The 18096-nt window shown below is 42.4% G+C and overlaps 1 protein-coding gene across 1 annotated transcript in view; it reads left to right on the top strand.

Annotated features, from left to right (window-relative positions):
* SYN3 (synapsin III) overlaps positions 1-18096 on the top strand; it is a 391482-nt gene that overhangs the window by 51895 nt on the left and 321491 nt on the right. Inside the window, exon 3 of the mRNA XM_056115904.1 lies at positions 9177-9268. Coding sequence (XP_055971879.1) covers positions 9177-9268 — 92 coding nt within the window. The remainder of the gene's footprint in view (positions 1-9176; positions 9269-18096) is intronic.

Genomic DNA, 18096 nt, shown 5'->3' with positions numbered 1-18096 from the left:
TGGCAAGCTACCCGTGACATATTCGGTATACCAAACACAGTAACAATAAGTCTCACAATGTTACTGGGCCCGCTCAAGCAAATCGATGAACAATGGGAGGACGGTGCTACAGTCCTACCAAGAATTGATAGCAATTATACTGGAGCAATTATACTTCTCTCATTGCTTACAAGGATATTAACTGACATAGCCACTTGTGAAAAATCATCAGCATTATCTTCTAAGAATAAAAATATACCTATCCTCTGACCAAGAAATTATTCTCCCAGATATATACCCAAGAGAAATTCAGTGTTAATGTCTTGAATACATACATTCAAGAATGTTTACTATAACTCTTTTTCAGCAGCCAGACTAGAACTAGTCCAAGTCTCCATCATTAGCAAAGAGAATATTAATTTTTATATTCAGACAGTGGAATACCTTACTTTAAATGACTACTGCTAACCACAAAAGCATAGATGAAACTCACAGATAAAATGATGAAAGAAGGCAACTGACAAGAAGTGTGCACAGACATTCCATTGATATGAAATTCAAATACAAGCAAAACTGTGTTAAGTTCTGGAAATAGGAGACAAATTGGGAGCATCATGGCATGAGATTTGATGTTAACTTTAATGAGTATGAAGGATCTTTCAAGAATTCTGTAAATACAGAGCAGTAAATGCTCTGTATCTTGATCAGGGTATTGGTTGTGCAAGTATCAATCAATTAAAATTCATCATGTTCTATAGCTTGATTGGGGTATTGGCTGTGCAAGTATAAATCAATTAAAATTCATCACGCTGTAAACTTGAAACTTGTGAATGATAGGGTGGCTATTTCAGTGATTTCTGCTTTTAAATTTTTATGAGAGCACCATGATTTACAAATCTATTCATAGTTGTGCTTTAGACATACTATGTTCCAGCACCAATTCCAGCCCCAGTGTCTTCTTGCCTCCACCAGGATTCCAGATTCTCATCCAGGCGCCTGGACAGGTGCCTTTTAATTTTGATGGTTGAACTTTGGATCTCTTGTTCCCAGTATGCTGACTCCGTGGTTTGGATATTTATCTGTACTGCTCCTCTACACCACTCATGTACTTGGATCTCCTGGCCCCTGCTCCCTGTTGCCTCCTGTCTGTCATTCCTTCTTTTAGAAGGTATTCTTGTAAAGTTATAAGTCTTCAGTTTATCAACATCTCTACTGAAACAGTCTTTCATCCTTAACACCTGCAGTGTAAAAACTTGAACAAAATATTTCCACTTCCCATTCCCATCATTGTCTACTTGATGCTTCTAGACATTAATTTTATAAATGTCATTATATTTTCACTGTCACTGTCACTGTCCTCCCGTTGTTCATCAATTTGCTCAAGCAGGCCCAGTAACGTCTCCATTGGAGACTTTGTTGTTACTGTGTTTGGCATACAGAATACATCACGAGTAGCTTGCCAGGCTCTGCCGTAAGGGTGAGATATTCTTGGTAGCTTGCCTGGCTCTCCAAGAGGGGCGGAGGAATCGAACTCAGGTCGGCCATGTTGGCTGCGTGCAAGGCAAATGCCCTACCGCAGTGCTATCACTCCAGCCCTAGTATATTCATCATCTATAATTTTTCTATATTCTACCCTTATGAATATTACAAACTTCCATTGTTATTGCTTTAAACAGTTAGTTTTTAACAGCAGATAAGGCATTTTGCCTTGCATGCAGCCGACTAGGGTTCACTTCCCAGCGTCCCATATGGTCCCCCCAACACTGCCAGGAGTAATTCCTGAGAGCTGAGCCAGGATTAACCCCTGAGCAAACTGGGTGTGACCCCGAAACAACAACAACCAAAAATACACAGTTGACCTTTCCACATGCATCAGGTGCTGAGCCTCTCACAGTCAAAACTGTCTATAACTTCAGTCAGCCCTCCTGAAATGGGTTCTACATCTAAAGAAAAAAAAACTGTATCAGCTCACCTGCATACCTCAAGCTTGTGTTTTCCAAGGGTTATCTGTAGTCTCTGTCTACACATGTTTGCCAAATGTAGATACTGTGTAGATGCTTCTCTTTGTGTAATAAAATGTCCTAATTTAGTTTCTAATACATTTTTCTTTCTGCCTGAAGAACTTCCTTTAGCATTTCATAGACGGCAATAAAGTCTCTTAACTTTTGCACCCTGAGAAGGTTGTTACTGTACCTTCAAGTTTTAAAAGATCGTTTTACTGCATGTAAAATTCTTGGTTAATTTTTTTTTTCTTTCAGTACATTAAAGAACTTGTTCATTGTCATCTAGTTGCTATTTCCTGAGAGGTTGTTATCTTTAGCTTTGCTAGTGCTTTTGTTATTTGGGGTGTGTGTGTGTGTGTGTGTGTGTGTGTGTGTGTGTGTGTGTTGGGCAGGGGATGGGGGAGGGGGTTGTTAGTCCACACTCTGTGTAGGGGCTGTCTGGCTTTGTGCTCAGGAGGGTGGTGCTTGGGGGACTTGATGCAGTGCTGGGGATTGAACCAGTCTTGGCTACTTGCAAGGAAAATGCCTTAATCCCTGTACAATCTCTCCAGCCTTGTTGTCCTTATATTTGCTTCTCTCTCTTTTTTTTTTATTAGTGAAACACCATGAGGTACAGTTGTAGATTTACAATTTTTTGTGCTTGGGTTTGATTATACAATGATCAGATACCCATCCCTCCACCAGTGCCCATTTTCCACCACCATGGATAATTTCCCCCCCACCCCCATCCTCCCATCCCCCCCTGCCTCTGTGGCAGGGCAATCCCCTGTGTTCACTCTCTCCTTTTGGGTGTTGTGGTCTAGATTTGCTTCTCTTTTTATAAAGCGCATTTCATACCTGTCTCTGGCTTCTTTGACGACTTTCACTTCATCATGGTCTATGATATTGTCATATTGCTTATAAGTGTGACCTTCTTTATGATTCTTCTTCTTGAGAGTCATTGAATTTCTTACGTCTTGTTAGTTCATGGGTTTTCCTTGAATTTAGAAAAAATAGCCCTTTTAATTATAATATTTATGTTTCTCCCTGTTCTAGGGTTTCAATTACACATGTATAAACTTTTTTTTATATTGTCCCATAGTTCACTGAAGTTTATGTGTTATCGGAGTAACCCAGTTCCTGAGTTTTATTTTATAGTTTAATATGGATTTGCTTTTAAATTCCTTTGCGGTATCTAATCTGCTACTAATCTATCTAGAACATTTTCTATTTAGGATAGCATATGTTATGTCTACATGCTGTGTTGCCCCCACTTTAAAATTTACATTTCTCTCAACATGTCAACATTTCACTCTGCATTTTATACAATATGAAACTTATTTTTTGGCTTTTTGGGTCACACCCGGTGATGCACAGGGATTGCTCTTGGCTATGCACTCAGAAATTACTTCTGGTGGTGCTTGGGGGACCGTATGGGATGCTGGGATTTGAACCTGGATCAACCGCGTGCAAGGCAAATGCCCTATTTGCTGTACTATCACTCCAGCCCTACAATATGAATATTACTTATAATAGTCTTGTCTCCAATTTCTGCTCTAGCCATCATCTGAGAGGTCCATTCTGTATGTGTTCTTAAATTTACTGATTTCTATGTATTCTATGTCATAATCTATTTTCTTGTATCCCTGGCAATTTATGATTGAATGTCGTAATTTCACACTGTGAATTTCACACATTGGGAGCTGGACTCTGTGGTATTCCTTTAAGTAGTATAGCATTTGCATTTTTTCCTAGTATGCAGTTAAATAACTTAGAATAAGCTTGATATCTCCAGGGTGTGCTCTTAAATTTTCCTTAATTACGACATTCTCTCTGAAACTAAGGAGGTTCCTTGGATGTGAGGCTCTCAATTAAAAGCTGGGACTGGGGGGCTGGGATATTAATATCTCTTAGGGCATATGCCAGGCATGAATCCAACAGGTATCTGATTCCCAGCACCAGGTGGTCCTCTGATCATCGAGGGTGGTCCTGGAAGTCCCCAGCACTGCAGGATTGGACCGGATAGGGCCAGCACTGCAGGGCCCAAGCAGCACCATATCCTTGGGATTTGGTCATCCTACATTCAGAGCACACTGCAGCTCAGGGCTTGTCCTACTACTAAATCTAGAGGATGTTCCTCATCTTTCTCCACCATGAACTTTTGAGAACATGAGTTAATCTCAGCCCTGTTAGTTCTGAAGAATCTTGGGTCTACTCTTAGCTGATGGCTTTTCCCCGGATCTTTAGTTTCCTTTCACGTGAGCTCAGACCAGTACTCCGCCAGACTTGCAGATCTCCCTGGAGGTCTTTTTATGTGCAATTGCATTTTCCTGGACACTGCCTCTGGAGAATAAGGTCGGATAATCATAGGGATCATTTTGTTTTTTTCTCTTTGGCTGAATCATTTTCTGCAGAGCCTGTTGCCCAGTCTCTGAAAAATATTACTGAATGTATTTTTTTTCAGTTGTCTGTTTAGGTGAGAGTATAAATATAGTCCTTATAACTCGATTTTGGTCATAAACAGAACATTTATGTAATTTATTAAAAATAGTTTTAAATGCTTGAAAGGGTCTTTCTCAATTTACATCAAGTTTTGTACATATAGTTTATCCTTATTAAGAGAATTAAATATTTTAAATTATTAACAATTGGTACAGAGATACCTACAGAGATTGTCTAGCTCTATTGTTTTCATCATCTTGAATATTTACAAAAATTTTGAAGCAGCATATTACTGATATTAATATCAGTAATATCACAGATTAATTATAGATATTAGTATCACTGATATTAATATCTCCTTGTTATGTGTGTTAAGATTGAGATTCATAGAAGTTAATAAGTTTGTCAAAGTCAGTATACTAAGCCACTTACATTTGAATGTGGTTTCTTTGACATTTACACACCACATAAAGTAACATGTCATATTTAAACAGATCACATTAAAAAAGGGGGGGAGCCAAAGCATTTTTAAGGTTAAAAAGTTAACATGCAGAAAATTTAATTAAATCAGATAATAGAATTTCACAATATAGGTAGCACTGTAGCACTGTCCTCCTGTTGTTCATTGATTTGGTCGAGCGGGCCCAATAACGTCTCCACTGTGAGACTTGTTGTTACTGTGTTTGGCATATCAAATACATCATGGGTAGCTTGTCAGGCTTTGCCATGCGTGTGAGATACTCTCTGTAGCTTGTCGGGCTCTCTGAGAGGGACAGAGGAATTGAATCCGGGTTGACTGGGTCAGTCTCATGCAAGGCAAACATCCTACCCGCTGTGCTATCGCTCCAATAGCTTTCAGTGAGTTCTGTGAATTCTTCTCATAGGCAAAGAATCAATATATTATTTTGTGAGGTTATGTGTGTGTTTAGAGTAGAAGAAAGCATATTAATGTGCATATGTGAATGTGTTTTGTGCATTGGATATACTAACATACGTAACCACATAACTGTCCTTGAACCCTGTATCATTGTCATCCCATTGTTCATTGATTTACTCGAGCAGGTGCCAGTAACGTCTCTATTCATCCCAGCCCTGAGATTTTAGCAGCCTCTCCTTACTTATCTTTCCCAATGATTGGAGGCTCTTTCAGGGTCAGGGGAATGAGACCTGCTATAGTTACTGGTTTGGGCATAGCGAATATGCCACATCAGGGAACTTGCCAGGCTCTGCCCATGTGGGCGGGATGCTCTCAGTAGCTTGCCAGGGTCTGATATATATATATATATATATATATATATATATATATATATATTTCTCTATAATTTGTGCCTAATATCTGAACTCCATCAAACATGGTGATTACATGATCAGCATCACCTGAATTGTATTCAATTTTCAAGCTCTCTATTATTCTCTTAGGACGATCGCAACAAATTGCTACCAATTTTTGGTGACTTAAAGCAATAGAAATGTATTCTTGTTATAGCACTAGAGGTCAGGGATGGAAATCGAGGTGTCACAGGCCTGCAGTGCCTCTGAAGGCACTGGGGGAAGCTCCTTGCTTTCCTCTTTCTAATTCTTCAGGTTTCTGGTGTTCCTGGGCTTTTGTCTGTGTGATTACATTCTCTGTCCACATTTTCCCAAGGCACATTTCCCAGTCTTTCTTTCTCCCCTTCTCTTTTATATATGGTCTTGGACTTAATACCCACTCTAGTCCAAGATGATTTCCTTTTGAATTCCTTCATTATATCCGCAAAGACCCTATGTGCAAAGATCACATTGGCAGGTACCAGGAGTTAGGACCTGTTTGTATCTTAGGGTGTTAAGGGTGGAAATACTTTTATCCCTATAAAGTTTCTATGCAAGTTCTGAGGCTCCTTAAATTTCTACCCAGAGGGCCATCCGACTAGCTCAGTAAGTGGTTTGCAAACCTCTGTATTCTTCTCCAGGGTCTCTGAATTTTGGGAAAGCCAGACGCAGAGCACATCTCCCTCTTCCACCTCCCCTCTCTAGCTTTGATTCAGCAGAGCTTGCTATCCTATGACACAAGTATTTTACCTCCTTTAATTCTTCATGAACCAGGCCTGGGAAGTAACTCTAGATGTCCAAGTCCGAACCAGAAGACTTCTTTTTTGTTTGTTTGTTTGTTCATTGATTCATCCTTGCTGGACAATATAAACTTCTAACTCATAACTGCAGCCCCTAGGGCATCTTCTCTCTGGCTATGTCTCGTTGTGTTTGGGCAGTGAAGCAGCCCTGGGTCTGTGCCACCTTTGAGTCAGAGACTTGGCCGTCCAACATTCCGATTCACTCCCTTCCCTCCGACGTCTGCTGGTGCCCAGCACTTCTGTGTTGCAATTTTTCTTTTCAAGTTCTTTTTCACTGCACATACAAGCCATGGCTTTTCTTGCTAATTCTTTCTTGTAATCTTGCTAATGAAGTATCTTCAACATGATGGGGCTGAATTTTTAAGGGGTTAGGCTTAATAACTAGGTCATTACCACTATTTAGTAACCTGGACTCATTAACAGGGCTCTTTTCTTTTCTCCTCGCCGCAGCATAATGAGGCTATTAATTAGAGCCAAGACATGAGCGCTCTGGGTTCGCTTTAATGCCATCTGGGGAAATGGCGAGGTCTTGGGTCATAATTCCTGTTAAATGAGTTTCACTTCCATGTAAATGTGTTTTCTCTTTAAAGGTTTTTTTTTGGGGGGGGGGGCAAGTATTTCCCATGCCTACCTTTTCATCTCTGTGGTGGGAGTTTGGGGGTATGGTAGAATTGGGGGTGTGGTAGACTCTGAGGGTTATTCTTGCTGGTCCCATGACTTACTCTCGTCTAGACATGGGGCAGAGTTTCATCTCTCCTTTTCTTCATCTGGGCAAGTGTAACGGTTAAATGAATTCACACATCCAGTGCATAGAGCAATTCCTGGCACAGTGGGCATTTTATTTGGGTGAACAGTTATTCTTATCCATTAAATCCAGAGAAGTAGCTTTGATAACTGCAGGTTGTAAGTCACTTTTTAGGGTGTGCACTTTTTTTTACGGTGAATTTGAGTTGTGTCTCTCCAAAGCCTGTCCCCCTGTTTCAAAATGAACCGTAACTTGGAGATAGGATGTTTGTAGAGGAAAGGAATTTTTGTTTTTGTTTTGTTTGGGGGAGGGTTCACACCCAAGTGTGCTCAGGACTTTCTTATGGCTCTGCTCTCAGGGATCACTCCTGGCTCAGGCTTGAGGGAACATATGTGGTACCGGGGATTGAACCCGGGTCAACTTCATACAAGGCAAGCATCCTACTGCTATATTGTCACTCCAGCCCAGTATTTTGTAGAGGAAATAAAGTAAGACTGGGGTCATTAGGATGGGACCTCCTCCAGTTGGACAGGTGTCCAGATCAAAAGGGGTGACTTGGGATACAGAAATATACCAAAAGAGAAGGTGACATGAAGAGACATGAGAAGATGGTGACCTCCAATGAACCCCAGGAAGAAGTCTGAAACAGATCCTTCCTTTGGCACCAAACCTCCAACCCCCTGAGTTTGAACTTCTCACCGCCAGTCAGAGAAAATGGATTTCTGCTGCTTAAGCCATCTCGTGGCAGTGTTTTGGAAGCCCTAGAAAAACAACGCAGATGTCAAAAGGAATCTCTAACCTCAAGGAGCATATAATCTTGTGGGAGGAATCTATTCCATGGGACTCAGGACCTGGCAAAAGCAATTCACTCATCTGTTTAAACCAAAAATAAGGAAAAAAGCAAACATCAGGGTACAGAGGTCAGACTTGTGAGTGGCACATAGATATCTACAGTATACCCCATCTCTTCCTCTGCCCCTCTTTTTTTCCACCACACTACTTATTTCTTTTTTAATCCTTTCTTTACTTCCAGTTATTATAGTTTCGGTCGTATGTTAATGTTACCGTTAATGGTTTGGCTTTGCTTACACAACTATGTCACCATACCACCACCAAAGTGCCCAAGACCCTCTACCAATGTCCTTTTGATTATTCTAGTCCACCTCATCCATTGCCTCCACCAACCTACATACTTTTCTCAGTTTTGTGATCCAAGACCAAGGGTTTGCCATCATTCGATCATGTCTATTCCCTTCTTTTGTTTCTCTCTGTATAAACCACAGGTGAATGATATCATTTGTCCTTCCTCTACACCTAAATGATGCATGTGTCCTTACTGCGCTTTGCGTTTCTGTTTGACGTGACCACTCTGTCGCATCCTTTCTCCCTCCCTCCTTCGTCTCCCTCTCTGCATCCACCCCTGTTTTCTGTGCTTCTTCACGGCATAAGTCAGAAAATATAATTATCCAGTCATACCCTGGTTATTAAATATATAACCATCTAGAATAAACTATTCCAAGTTCTCATGGAAGAAGAGAACTTCTTCTTTCACACCCTGACTTAGGTGCCAGCCCCATCAAGTGGAGAGATCTGGATGTCAGTGTATAGTGGGTGCTTCCATCCTAGCCATGTGGCTACAGTGCAGGGCGGGATGGGCCGAAGTCTCACAAAAGGAGAGGCATCACTGGAATCAGAGAACTATAACACCATACAGTTGCAGAGCAGTTAGAAATCTAAGGCAAGTGTTATATCACACAGAACTGAGCTCCTTAGCATCCTGGAGCTAGAGTTGCCTCTTCGACCTTCAAGGAGATAGAAATATGTCATGTTTTGGAGCATGGGAGATTCTCAATAAGCATTCGCAGTGGTGAGTATTGTTGGTATTGGATGAATCTTCTTGTGTTTTGCTTTCTCCTTCAGGCAGAATTCTCTGAGTTGAATCTGGCCGCTTATGTCACGGGAGGCTGTATGGTGGACATGCAAGTCGTGAGAAATGGGACCAAGGTAGTAAGGTAAGAAGCGCTTGGTTATAAGAATTCTTCATTTGAAGGGGTGTACAGGGTCTCTCCTAGAGCCAGTCGTAATGTCTGGTGCTTTCCACCTTAGCCCTTGCATGGCATGTACTCTCTTGTACAAAATGTCTGCCTCCAGAGTTCTGGCACAGGTAGGATGGGATGAGCCCTAGACTCACAAGTAAGGATGCTAATCCCATGTAGGTCTCTCTTCAGGAGTCCTGGTTAGTCCTTCTTCACTTCCCTTTTTTCTCTGCAGCATAATGATAGCAGAACAGAAGTAGGAGGGATGTGTGTGAAAACACCCTACGAATTCCAAAGTTCTGTACAAATTCAGGGTTTAGTAGCATAAGCTACATTCTCTTTCCAGTAAGAGGGCATCCAGAGAATTCACTCCCAGTATATGAACACTAACAATACTGCATAGAACATTTTCCCCAAATATATCTGCCCCTATGTGTGCTGAACCAGAAGGTAAATAAGATAATTCTCTCAAAGCAAAGAAAGCACAAAAGCACAAATGGAGAAAGAAAGCATGTAAATTAATATATTTCTATATTAATATGCTTCCTAAGGGAAGTACCCAGAGAATGATACTAATTAGGCCTTATGAGGGTTCAGATGGCAAAGAGGCCACAGAGTTGGGGGTGTAAATAGAAAAAGTTTTGAGGAAAGGGTGACATTTGTTCTGAGTCTTGTCAAACAGTGGAATGTGGGCATTCTATGCATTCTGAGCATAGGAAGCAGCCTTTGCAAATACCACAGGCATAAGAAGTAGTGTATTCAGAAATTCAGCTAATTCAGCCATCGCTTGCTGAGTGCCAACTGCATGCCAGGAAAGACACTGACACTATGTCGCTTCCATTTCCAAGAGTGGGAGGGACTGTTTGAAACAACTCTTCTGCTGAAAACAACTCAAAAACTGGTGCTAACGAATGGTAATCTTCAGAGTTGGCATAGTAGGGAAGGTATTACCAGGACACGAATGGTTGGAAAATAGGAACCCGAAGAAATAAATGCATACAAAGCTATCCACCTATTCCCTGAAAATATTGCCAAGTCCAGCAACTTTGAAAGTTGGTTTTGATCACTGAGCAGGGTCAAGGGAAAGAGAAATCATCCCACGGTACCACTCAGAATGGAGACCATAATGGCAGATCCTGCCTGCACCAAACTGCCGAGACCCGTAGAGCAATGCCTTCAAGGAAATGTGAATTCCAAGTACATGAGTGCTCAAAAGTGCTGACAGCTAGAATTGCGTTTTGATGGCCTTCCAGAGGGCGTAAAGCAGTAAAGCGAGTTTATGGTGATCTCAGACATGCCAGAAGTAAAATCCAATCTTAAGTAGAAGAAGGTACTTTTTTTTCTTAGTCTTCAGATCATTTTTTAAATAACTTTCGTAGAACAGGGACTGGAGTGATAGCACAGTGGGTAGGACATTCGCCTTGCACACGACCAACCCAGGTTCCATTCTTCCGCCCCTCTTGGAGAGCCCGGCAAGCTACCAAGTCCTGCCCGCGCAGCAGTACTTGGCAAGCTCCCCGTGACGTATTCTATATGCCAAAAGCAGTAACAACAAATCTCACAATTTGTTGTGAGACGTTACTGGTGCCCGCTCGAGCAAATCCATGAACAACAGGGAGACAGTGCTACAGTGCTTTGTAGAACGGCTAACACATAGACAAGATCCCTAGACACAGGCACTGTGGGTGACAAGAAAATTCAGACCAAGAACAACAAGCAGAGTCTAGAAAGATGCCGTCAAAGACATTCGATATTTGATTGAACAGACATACTCTAAAATTTTAAAAAGAAAATTTATATTAAGTTAATACATACTTATTAGGTTGAAGATATCTGTAGGGAATAAATAGCAATAAAAGATGATATGAGGGGCTGGAGAGATAGCACAGCGGGTAGGGAGTTTGCCTTGCACGCGGCCGACCCGGGTTCGATTCCCAGCATCCCATATGGTCCCCTGAGCACCATCAGGAGTAACACCTGAGTGCAGAGCCAGGAGTAACCCCTTTGCATCGCCAGGTGTGACCCAAAAAGAAAAAAAATAGATGATATGAGCTATTTAAAGAAACAAATAGAGTATCTAAAGATGAAAACTACAACAACTAAAATTTGCGGGTGTGTGTGTGTGTTTAGTGGTTTGTTCAGACAGTGTTGGTGATTAAGAAATTGACATTATCCTGTACAAGTTAATAAATAACCTCCTCACTGAGCTTCAGCTACCCATGAACAGGTGTGTCAGTGGATTACTCTTTGTCCCCAGTTCACCATGCCCCTGTTCTTATATCCTTGTTCCTCCAGTGGTCAGAGGATGCAGATGTGTTGAAAGAAAAATACAACCTTGGCAGCCCTGGTAGAACCCCAAAGAGCAAAGTCCCCCTTCCCTTTAGCCCTTACAGTCTGCCAATTCCCCGGGTATTCCATGGAGTCTCCCTCTTATGGTCAATTGTGAGAATTGCAATCTCTGCAAAATACTGTATGAGTTGTTCAGTATATTTTTTCCATTATAATAGCCACCCCTTTTTGGTAAAAATCCAGATATAAAATGTATTCTTTCAGTATTTTCAGATTTTCATTTTTACAAAACCAAAAATGGCATATAAATTCTTCCTGAGAAACATCATCTGGGATGACAGCGGGGAAGGATTTATGTTCATTATTTTTAACAATCACCGATTACATTAAATGTAAATAGGCTAATTACTCTAATTTACAGAGCATCTCCAAGAAGATTGTTAAGATTTATTAAGAATATGACTATATTTAATTCAAGAGATTCATCTAAAAATATACAAAGTTTGAAAGATAAAACTATGTCAGTGTATATTTATATACATATATAACTGTATCACTGTATCACTGTCATCCTGTTGTTCATCGGTTTACTTGAGAAGGTGCCAGTAACATCTCCATTCGTCCCAGCCCTGAGATTTTAGCAGCCTCTCCTTACTCGTCTTTCCCAATGTTATCAGAGGCTCTTTCAGGGTTAGGAGAATTAAAACCATTATTGTTACTATTTTTGACATATCAAATACGCCATGGCTAGCTTGCCAGGCTCTGCCACGCAGATGGGATAATCTCAGTAGCTTGCCGGGCTCTCTGAGAAATATATATATATTGCTGGAGCAATAGCGCAGCGGGTAGGGCATCTGCCTTGCACGCAGCCAACATGGCCGACCCGAGTTCGATTCCTCCGCCCCTCTCGGAGAGCCCGGCAAGCTACCGAGAGTATTCGATATGCCAGACACAGTAGCAACAAAGTCTCCAATGGAGACGTTACTGGGCCCGCTCGAGCAAATCGACGATCAACGGGAGGGCCTTTACTTTAAATATATAATATATATATATATATATATATATATATATCTGTCACTGTCACCCCGTTGTTCATCAATTTTCTCTTTTCTCGAGCGGGCCCAGTAATGTCTTTATTGTGACAATTGTTACTGTGTTTGAACACAGTCACGGGTAGCTTGCCAGGCTTTGCCGTGCAGGTGAGATACTCTCAGTAGCTTGCCGGGCTCTCTGAGAGGGGTGGAGGAATTGAACTCGGGTCGGCCATGTTGGCTGCATGCAAGGCAAATGTCCTACCGCTGTGCTATTGCTCCAGCATATATATATATATATATATATATATATATATATATAAAATTCTCTCTATGATTTGTTGCCTACTGGCTGAATCCCATCAAATATGGTGTGGTAATTATGGAAAATAAGTAGGTAGTGTCTTACGATGTGTCCAGGAATATGTTCAGTCATATGTGAGGCTCTGCCCGAGCATGTGGAAGGCAGCCTGGAGCATGGCGGCGGTTGGGTAGTGGAGGTTGGCTGCCAGGGCTGGGTCCCTTGGGGTGGGGAGGGCTCTCACCTGACCCCCTCTGTGGCACCCCGAGTGAAAACAGCCTGGTGTGGAGTCTGACTATATAACTACTTGGTGAAAGAAAGGTGTTCAATGTAGTCGTATTAATAATACGGCAGAAATCAACATCCAGGAGATAGACTTTGGATAATAACCCATTATGATAGATCAAGAATTCATTTACCAAGAAGAAATCTTTTTTAATTTATAAGCACCTCCAAGTGAATGCCTCAAAATACACTCAAAATTGGAAAAACTATAAGGAGAAATAAACATTCCACCAACATGGAATATTTTGCTAGATATATACATTCTCTTACTGCATTAAGCAGTTGCATTTTGCATGAAAGACATGTGTTTTAAAAAAGAAGAGACCTAACATGCTGAATGTAAGAATTTTCGTGTGTTCTTACACACAGTGCACATGGGGATTATGTGCACTTATGGTCTACTTCCTTGTCTGGGTAGGGTGCTTCATGGTCTATAACTATGTAGAAATTAGGACATTTATCTCATTGACTTTCAAATCCAGAACAAAGTAGAATCAGCTGAGAAATGTTTTTAATCTGGGTACCTGCTCGAATGAGAAACCAAGGATGCTTGGGACTGTGAAGCAGCAGTCACCTATGAGGAGCTTTGAGAACTTAAGGTGATTCCACCAGGCAGTTGGAGGGAGAATCTTCTAAAAGAAAAAGCTGAGCAGTACTCTTGACTTGCCATCTAGTCTTTCCAAGCCCCTCAGCATGCTCAAGCTGTGTAAGAGGATGATCAAGGCCTTTGTCGTCTCCTTCCGGGAAACCAAATCACTGTTGGGTGCTCTGGCATCCAATTCTCCTGCTTTGGGAAAGAACACCAAGATTTCCTGCAGTAGCCACCCTACCCCATCTGGAAGACTGGGAGCTGAAGGTGTTTATCCAATCCTAGAATCAGAGTCACCCCCCCACCCAGGGCTATTGGACTTGCTATGGAAAGGAACAAAGGCCAGGAGGGAGAGGGAGAGAGAGTTGGAATAACCTGCCTCTTTTAAGAATATTTCGTCCAGATCCATCACTAACCTTGAGTCTCCCTAGAACAAAATCGAACAACCAACCTTTTTTGAGGAAGCCAGGTTGTATGGCACCTACAGAACTCACACGGTTTTATTTATTTAACACTCCAGAGCATTTTCTACACACTAGGCACTGCTCCAAGCAGCAACAAGCATCGACTGATTTCATCCTGTCAACAGCTCCATCCAATGTGGACTATTAAGATCCACAGTCTCTTGATAAGAAGACAGAAGTATCAGTCAATTTCATAATGGAATCCAAAGTCTCTGGCCAGGAAAAGACAGAGTAAGCTGGCAGGCTGGCCTGAGTCAGGGCAAGAGACCACCAACCACACTAAAAGGGCACAGAGTCTCCCATTGTGAGTGATGTGCGGAAGGAGGACCAGAAAGGATGATAGGGGGTTCAAGCATCTAACTTGGATGAGAATTTGGTGAAATGAAGGAACCACTAATTCATACCATGAAAGCACAGGAAAGTATAAAACTCATTGATAAAGGTATTTGTTCAAATGGGGGCTTGAGAGGGGAAGAGGGAGAGCTCAGCATGATGCGGCCCTGTTCAACTAAGGCTATAACAGTTGCAAACATCTATGCTTCCAACTTCAAAGCACCTAAATATGCAAGGCATACATTAACAAATGGGAAAGAAGTATACAGTGATGTAATCAGAGTAGGAAACTTAACTGTCCCACTTTCAACAATAGATAAATGATCTAGACAGATTAATGGTGCCATTGGACTTGAACTGCACTTTAGATCAATGGGGTTTAGTGCCATCTGATGATGGAGACAAGAAGTTGGGGTGGGGATAGGGTGGGGAGATAGTACAGTGGGTAGGGTGTTTGTCTTGCACATAGTCAACCCAGGTTCCGCCTCTTCCCCCCCCCCCCCCAGCACTACCAGGATTGATCCCTGAGCACAGAGTCAGAAGTAAGCCCTGGGCAGATCCAGGTGTGCTCCCCCTCCCCTCTCTACGCCCCAAAAATCTTCAAGTAAACCTTCTAAAGCTTGTCATTCTACCGATAGCAAAAGGATATGCATTCTAACCATTGCCCTCAGTGGATATGACACTAAGGCATAGAAGGATTTGGGGGAAGATTGATATATCAAGTGTTTAGATTACAGTTGTGTGAAATGAGAAACAGGAAGATAACTGAAATTTTAAAATTTGGGGCACAGCCATGGCAACAACAAAATGAAAAGACAGCATACAAAATGAGAGAAAATATTGGCAAACTATCTCTCCCAGAATGGATTCCTATCCAATAATATATGAGAACTCACACCACTCAGTTGCTAAGACAAATGAGCTGATTTTTAAAATGGACAAGTAATCTGAATGGACATTTTTTCCAGTGAAGATATACAGATGGCCAACATTTGTATTCGTATGAAAAAATACGAATACTCAGCGTCACTAAATCTTGGTGAAATGCGAGTAGAAGCCAGAATAATCACTCTGCGTTTGTTAAGGAGACTAATATCAGAGAATGGATAGCAAGTGGATATAGAAATAAAGGGATCTTTATATGCTGTTGGTGGGAATAAAAATTTGTACAGCCATTATGGAAAGAAATTGGGAGATTTCTCAGGAAAACTGTAAGCAAAGCTTTCACAGGATACAACACTTTGCCACTTCCAGATCAATATCCAAAGAAAAATAAAATCACTTTTTTGCAGTGATGTCTGAAACTCCAAGTTTCTTACAGCCTTAATGTAATCATGATGTGAAATAGATGTGGAGACAATATGTAGATACTGTTATTCAGTCTTTAAGAAGAGAAGGAAATCCTACAATTTGCACCAACATGGGCACACGGGGATTACTTTATGCTCCATGAATTAAGCCAGAGATGGAAAGACAAATACTGTGTGAGCTCTCGTAATGTGTGAAATCTGAAAATGCTGAACAAAGAGTGGGAAAGTGGTTGCTAGGAACTGGCAGGTGGGGGAAATGGGGAGGTGTGAGCTGAAGGCTGTTCTCTTCCAGTTATCAGATTAGTCAACTCTGGGACTTAATGGGCAGCATCGTGACCAGAGCTGATATTGTATCTTGAAATTTACCAAGGGAGCTGGTCTCAAGTGCCACTTAGCATGAAACAATGGCTAACTCAGTAAGGCAGTGGAGATGTTCATTACCTTAATCATAGTAAACATTTCACAGTGTCTACATACATAAAAAAATGTCATGCACATCTTAAATATATATATTTGTGGAGATTTTTTTTTGGAGGGGAGTGAGGAGAGGGTGGTTAGAGGCAGACCTGGTTGTGCTAAAGGGATTAATCTTGTGATGATTGAGGATAATTCCTAGTGGGAGCATGCATTGCTAGGGATCAGACCTGTCCCCTCCCTGCACATGTACAATGTGTGCCCCAGCCTTTTGAGCTCTCTCCACAGCACAATTTACTGTTTTTATTTACAACTCCATCCTCCTTCATCGCTGTATCACTGTATCACTGTCATCCTTTTGTTCATCGATTTGCTCGAGCAGGCACCAGTAATGTCTCCATTCGTCCCAGCCCTGAGATTTTAGCAGCCTCTCCTTACTCATCTTTCCCAACGTATTGGTGGCTCTTTCAGGGTCAGGGGAATGAGACCCGTTATTGTTACTGTTTTTGGCATATTGACTATGCCATGGGGAGCTCGCCAGGCTCGGCCATGCATCCTCCCTCATAAAGCTGGAAAAGGGGAGGAGAAAAGAGTAGCACTTGCACTTAAACGAAGTCTCTGATTTGATTTCAGGTAATTTCTTAGGGCCTTTAGATCGTGGGGTTTTGTCATCTTCCGCCTTGCCTCTCCCCTGTCTACTCCAGGTCATCTGACTCTTCCCCGGGTAGGGAAGGGCTGGAGCCTGCACAGAGAGCAGTGGGGGTGCTGAGTGTGGCTCCTGCTCATCTGGGTCCCTGAATCACCCGAGGGTGATCTCGCAGTGACATCTGTCACCCCATTGATCACTGGGGTTGATTCAGCTGACCTGGCTAGCCAGGCAGATGTCCACTTCCTCCTTCACGACTCCACGTGTGTCCCTCCTGATGCTGCATGCTCAGTCAGAGGACAGCCTTCCCCGAGTAGAGAGAGAGCTTATGGGTAGCTGCACTCCCCTGCTCAAACCTCTGAAAAGGCTCTCCGCATACTGGATGCAGGTGCTTCTCCCGCTTAGAAAGCATCACTCAGACCTCAGACTGTACCTCACAGAATCCCCATTTCTTTATCTGTCTAAGGTCATAGTTATTTTACATGGCATTTATAAGGATTCAGTGAGTTGTTTGATGAGGAAAAAATGTTGCGCGTACTTGTGAAGCTTTACGCGTGGTGGGAAGGAGGTAGGTTTGATTCCAAACTTTGTTGCCCGCCTGGGGGATGTGATTGGCCACATTGGGAAAGGTATTGGGAGCAGGAACTTGGCAGGAAACAGAATGCAAGCCCACGTGCTTAAGGAGATGGTCCCGAAGGACCCAGGCACAGAGGAGCAAGCAGGGAGCCCAGAGGCAGGAAGGGACGGGACAGAGTGTGGAGGACAGTCTCAGGAGCTCACCCATCTGGTTGGACTGCACTGGAGCAGGTGCTGACAATGAACTCAGCATCTGCCTCGTGCTGGCCGTGAAGCTGGATGGGCAATAGCTGCAGCGTGACCACCGCCACCCCCATCCCCATTCTCCTGCTGGGGCCTCATTCTGGCAGAAGCCAGTGAGCCAGAAAGCCGAGAGTGGGGTGGGGGTTCAGTGAATGGATCTCAGACAGGAATAGAGAAGATGGACTAGGGTCCGGGGGGAAGAACTTGGAGCCTCATCCGTGAACAGCCCAGACTGGCCCTGCTCAGGCTCGTTTCCCGGCTTCACTTTATGAAGGGCAAAATATTCCGCCCATGTTGCTATGAGCATCTGTAATTGTAGCTGT

This window comes from Sorex fumeus, unplaced genomic scaffold, assembly GCF_029834395.1.
Source record: "Sorex fumeus unplaced genomic scaffold, SorFum_2.1 ptg000003l, whole genome shotgun sequence".
NCBI classification, from domain to species: Eukaryota; Metazoa; Chordata; class Mammalia; order Eulipotyphla; family Soricidae; genus Sorex; species Sorex fumeus.
Note: the sequence above shows the minus strand (reverse complement) of the source record. Positions and strands in the feature narration are given on the sequence as shown.